This window comes from Mus caroli, unplaced genomic scaffold (assembly GCF_900094665.2).
Source record: "Mus caroli unplaced genomic scaffold, CAROLI_EIJ_v1.1 scaffold_5285_1, whole genome shotgun sequence".
Taxonomy (NCBI): domain Eukaryota; kingdom Metazoa; phylum Chordata; class Mammalia; order Rodentia; family Muridae; genus Mus; species Mus caroli.
In genome coordinates, this window is record NW_018390010.1 from 25,664 (window position 1) to 31,319 (window position 5,656).

At 40.2% G+C, this 5,656-nt stretch overlaps 1 protein-coding gene across 1 annotated transcript in view; it reads left to right on the plus strand.

The window, feature by feature from the left end:
* Window positions 1–5,656, plus strand: part of LOC110288425 (dynein heavy chain 7, axonemal-like) — a gene marked incomplete at both ends in the record, with an annotated part of 111,435 nt that overhangs the window by 16,331 nt on the left and 89,448 nt on the right. Inside the window, 3 exon segments of the mRNA XM_021154779.1 lie at window positions 797–1,069; window positions 2,203–2,330; window positions 5,363–5,441. Of these exon segments, the coding sequence (XP_021010438.1) occupies window positions 797–1,069; window positions 2,203–2,330; window positions 5,363–5,441 (480 nt within the window).

Genomic DNA, 5,656 nt, shown 5'->3' on the forward strand with positions numbered 1-5,656 from the left:
CAGCTTCTGGCTATTATAAATAGGGCTGCTATGAACACAGTGGAGCATGTGGATCTGGCAGATATCTACAGAACATTCTATCCTAAAACAAAAGGACATACCTTCTTCTCAGCACCTCATGGTACCTTCTCCAAAATTGACCACATAATTGCCAACACACGTCTTTATCCTCTTATTTACAAGGGGAAAGAGTTGAATGCTGACATTCATGTGCTAATTAAATTGTCCTCTTGTGCATTCTTACTCACCGTTATTCCAACCCTGGTTGCAGAATAGGAATTTGGCAACTAAGGATCAGCATCAAAGGCCACCTAGTGAGTGGCAATCTTTCTTTGGTTTGACCTCACTTGTCTGCTTCCTGAACACAGGTTCAGTGTTTGAGGAGGGTGGTGATGGGGCTCTGCATGAGCATCATCTTTTTAAGAGTTCAGGCCAAAGCCAGCCTTGGAAAGCTAGCACAGCAATGTTTGGACTTTTCTGTTTTGCATCCTAGGTTTTATTTTTGCATGTATTTTCAAATGACCATTTGCCCAACTGTACTGAAAAACAAAACAAACAAAATAAAACATCAGGTAGCCCTTATGGAAAACAAAAATTACGCAAAACCTACAGTTTACAACACTCTTCAGGATGGACTGAACATATTTCTATAGATTAGAGATTAGTAAATTACAACAGCCTTTTCTTATGTATAGAAAAGGCAATATAGTAAGATTGACACTTTCTGGGAGATAATTTAGTAGGGTTAATTTAGCTAAAGGTACGTGAAATGACACCATTTCCCTTCTCTGCTCAGGAAAGCAAATCTAAGCCAACAACCTTGAAGCCCATAATTCTGAATGAAATCATAGACACCCATAAGGAAAAGATTAGAGAGGTGGTGTTGCGAGAGAGTGTGGCGCCAACCGAGCACCTCAAAATGTATGACAAGTATCAGTTCTTGATTACTGGAAAAGCTGAGCGTGATATTGATGAGTTGCTGTTTCAAAGTCAGAACTATGAGAGACTAATAGAGGAAATTCGCAAATACCAAAAGCTAGGAGAAGAAATACAGTACACATCTCGAAAGGTAATTGTCGTTTCTCTATGACTCTTGATGGAAGAGAATGGTCTGTCTCAGGTGTATTAACATCTAGTGTTAGAGCCCCCAGGGAATAGGAATATGCACCCAGAAGTGGTGACACTTGCCAGCCTGGCGTGTGTCTCAGTGTCAGGCAGCTACGACATATACTGTCCTTGTGCTCACATGCATGAGATGCCAGTGCAAGGTGAAAAGGGATTTAAGAAACATGAATAGAAAGGAGCATAAGTATGGAATCTCCTCCCAGTTCCAAGAACCTGACTTTTAAATTTCATGTTGACAAATGTTTTGGAAACGACAGCAATGANNCCACAATGTACTTCCTTCAATTACTAAAGATACTAAAGATTACTAAACATCCTCTCTTGGCCCTTTATCAAAACCATTCTTCAGATTCCCTACTATGCCCATGTATTACTTTTTAAGTACGAAACAAATAAAATATGTGAAACTCATTGCTGGATGGGGTGGTACACACCTGTAGTGTCAGCATTCAGGAAGCAGGCAGACTGCAAGTTCATGGTCAACAGGTGGACTATAAAGCAAGACAATGTCTAAAAGCAAACAAAACTAATCAAAATAAAAAAATAAAGGAAGTTAATTTTCATTCAGTTACCAATAACCTAATTTTCTAAACTTTAAAAAACCATGATGATGATGATGACGATGATGATGGTGATATTTACTCATAGATGGACGTAAAATACAAAGTATTTGTTGCCGGAAGTGGGGGAGAGGTGGGTGGGTTAGATATTAGATACTCTCACAGCCCCACATGTGAATTTTATTATCACATAATTAATTAATTTTTTATTATTATCTTCTGTTTGTTTTTTATACAGGATCTTGGCCTTTAGCCCAGGTTGCCCTGGAACTCACTATGTAGTCAAGGCTGGCCTCAAACTTTTCCATTCTTCCTGGTCTTGTTGTCCAAGTTCAGGAGTTATACACCTGAACCATTATGCCTGGTTCAACAATTTAAAACCAAAAACCAAGAACCAAAAATCTCAAAACCTGACCTTATTGCATTGCAAATCAGTAGTAAGGGGAATAGAAAAATGAAGAGCCTCTTACTTATGCTTATTCCAATTCATGCTTCATAAATCTTTTTCACTCTGCAGACTGTTTGTTTGGGAATGTTTGAAATGCACTGTGAGGAACTGATCAGATCGTTGGTGAAGAGAGCAGATGTCATCTGTGGGAAACTGATAGCCAAGATGTTCCGCGATCACCAGGAAGTAAACACAATGTATGGGAGTACTGGGGTGGCTATGTTTGCATTCTAGGAGTGGTCCTTGTGTCACTTGGCAATGGAAGTGGGTTGAACAATGTCACAGGGATTTCAAAGAAAGGGTTATGCTAAACGTGTTCTACATTGAGTGACATTTTGTGATGCAATTGTCAGGATGGTTTTTTTCGTTTTTACACATATGCCTTCCTAATCATGTAAATTAGTTATTGTGCTTCCATTCTTTTGCACAAGTCAGGTGGACATTCACTTCATACTTTAAAACTTGTGTAATCCATACATAAATTAGTTTTCAGAGTCGATCTGTATAGGATCTGTGGGTGTCAAATCCAAACTTTGTCATACTACCATTATTCTTTAGTGACAGGAGCTTAGCCCAGGGGCTGGGTCCTCTATGAAGCAGCTGAGGGGAAGAGCATCCTTGGGGCAAGACTTGGTCTTGGGAGAGAGTAGGGTTACTCTCTATAATAACATATGCCTATCTTAACTTTAAGTTACTGAGGCCAGAAACTGCAGATCTGTTAACATTTGTTGCTAACAGCATGGTTGATTGGGTAAAGGATTTATGACTAGCATTCCCTTCTCTATCCAGGAGGCCAGAGCCCATCACTGGCCTGACTGGTTAACTCTTTGTTAGCCATAGAGGAAGGAAGGGAAAAAAATCAAAATGCTTTATACAGGCAAATATGCACAGACATTCATACATCCACACTTTAGTCAGGCCCAACCATCTGTCTAAATCAACTCCATAATATTCATATATGCTTATATACATACACATTTACCTATATGCACACATACAGACAAAATATACATTTGGATGGATGGATAGATAAATGGATGGGTGGGTGGGTGGGTGTCAAGAGACCCCCCCCCCCACCAAGCCAAACTATTCAACCAGCAACTTTATTTCTTTTCTTTTCTTTGGCCTTCTTAGACAAACGATTCTTTATAAATTTCCTCATAGATAAAATGGGAGTTACAGAAGGATGTTGACCATAAGTTCACAGTGGGATTTCATTCTAACATGCTCCGTACAAGTTCAAAGTAACAGCTTTTACATGGCCTTGTCTTATCATAGTGCACACCTGTGCCTATATCCTTAGACCTAAATGTTTTTCCTTGAACACAAATTTGTCCCAAGCCTATTTCACTTTTTTGTGTAATTCTGAAAGCTCACTGTGTTTCTTGCTATGCAGCCTTTACTTACTATATGAGGAGGGGACACATTCTAGTCTTGATTCTAACTTTATTACATCTGTCTAGCAAAGCAACTAAAACCATTGCTTAAAACCTTCTTCCTGAAATTATTTGAACGAAATCAGGAATTCTATAGAATCATTAATTGATCTAAACAGCATTAGCTCATGGAAGTTTATCTTTATGGTGATCTGCAGGAAATTTGATCAATAGGATGGGCTAATGCTCAGGGATTGTTATTTTAATTTAATAATGACAGGAAAGGCTTATTAGCTGCAAGAGACAATGCTGAGATGAAGTTTCTTTGGGTCCTTGCCATTGAGCTCACTCATCACAGACCATGCAAAAGTGGTGGGCCACCCCCAGGAAGGTCACCTGTTAGCCTTAGCCTGTCTTACCTAGATGGCTCCTGATACTTTAAGGCCTTGGCAAGTTGTTATTTTTATAAAGATTTTAAACTTATTTTAAAAGATGTACTTATTTATGTATATGAGTGCTCTATTTGCATGTATGCCTCCAAATCAGAAGAGGGCATCAGATTCCATTATAGATGATTGTGAGGCACTGTGTGGTTGCTGAGATTTGAACTCAGGGCCTCTGGAAGAGCAGCCAAGTGCCCTTAACCACTGAGTTACATCTCTAGCCACCAAGTTGTTCTCTTAACTGGAGAACTATTGACTAAACAGGGTGTGGGGGTAGGACAGCTGGCTACTCTAAACTCAGAGAATACCAGTCACAGTGAAGCTGAATGTCTACTTATCTAAGTCGAGAAGCATAATTAGTATAACTGGCCCTCCAATCTCTTTTCTAATGTTACAAGGTAGAAACACAGAAATAACTAGAATATTCCTTATGTTTTTGAGTACAGGGTCTCACTAAGTCCCTGGGCTGGCTTGGAAAACATGATACTCCAAGTAGTCACCTCTCAATATCCTAGTACGATTACAGATGAGAATCACTATGCCTGCTCACAGAATGTTTCTATTCCAGGCCTTTGTACTGGGTGAAACATTTGCTATAATTTTATCACAGCCCCACCTCTTCTCACCACCCTCTGAGCTCCCAGCAGCTGGGCTTTCTTCCTCCATTGTTTTTAATTATGTCAGACTCACTGGCCTACAGAAGGCGCAGTAAAACTGTTGTAGGAGCCCTGGACAGGGATAGCCCAGCTGCTTTATCCATGTCTCTTCCTCACCAGGAAGCCTATAAAGCAGTGTTACCTATTGTCACTTTTACCTGCGTGACAGCTCCACTCCATGGCCTCTTATCTGCATTCTTTATGATACACCTCCCCTTCCCTGTTGATTCTGCAAATATGTTCAAATGCATATCCATCTTCCAGCCCCACCTTCAGCTCAGCATGGTCCACATGCTCTTTGCTAGACAATTTTGTAGATTTTTCCCCCCACTGAAGTCCCTTACCTCTGAACTCTCTTTCTTCTAACCCTAAGTTTGTTCATTATTTTTATTGTTTACAAGGCAGACCAGTAGGAAGTATTGGCATGTGCCAGACATTTCTGAGCTACAGACCTGTTTTTTAATCTGTCCCTGTAAATAAAGTTAGTTACTCACCTTCTTTGTATCATCTCCTGGGATTGGCACAGGAACTGCCCCTTGAAAGAACTGTCTCTGGCATCTGACTGTGAGATGCTCAGGGGTCATTTAATGCTGTAGCATGGACTAGGACAGGTGATCATTAAGTTTATGTGGGGCAAATAAGTAAATTAATACAAATTTGTATTCTTTAGACATCACGTAGATGAATCATAATCATGCAATGGAACATTAAATAATAAATACTGTTTGTACTATTGGTTTTTCTGCTGTTTCAGGCTATGTGATGAGTTTGAGAAGATAGCTGAAAAGGCTCTGAGTACGCCTCTAAACACAGCCGAGCTCATGGAGATGAAGGTAACTGTTGAAGAGCCTGTATCACTGTAGGGACTGAACTGTCCCAAGAGTGCAGAGAAACAGACCACTCTGAAGGTTAAGGCAGAGGCTTCCAGTCATCAGTGTTTCAAATGTTTCATTCACAAGCCTGCAGTCTGGTGCTTCAGGCTGGCCTCTCCCCGGTGCTCCTTCTGGCCTCTGTGTGGTCACTTGACTAGACCACCTGTTATAATACA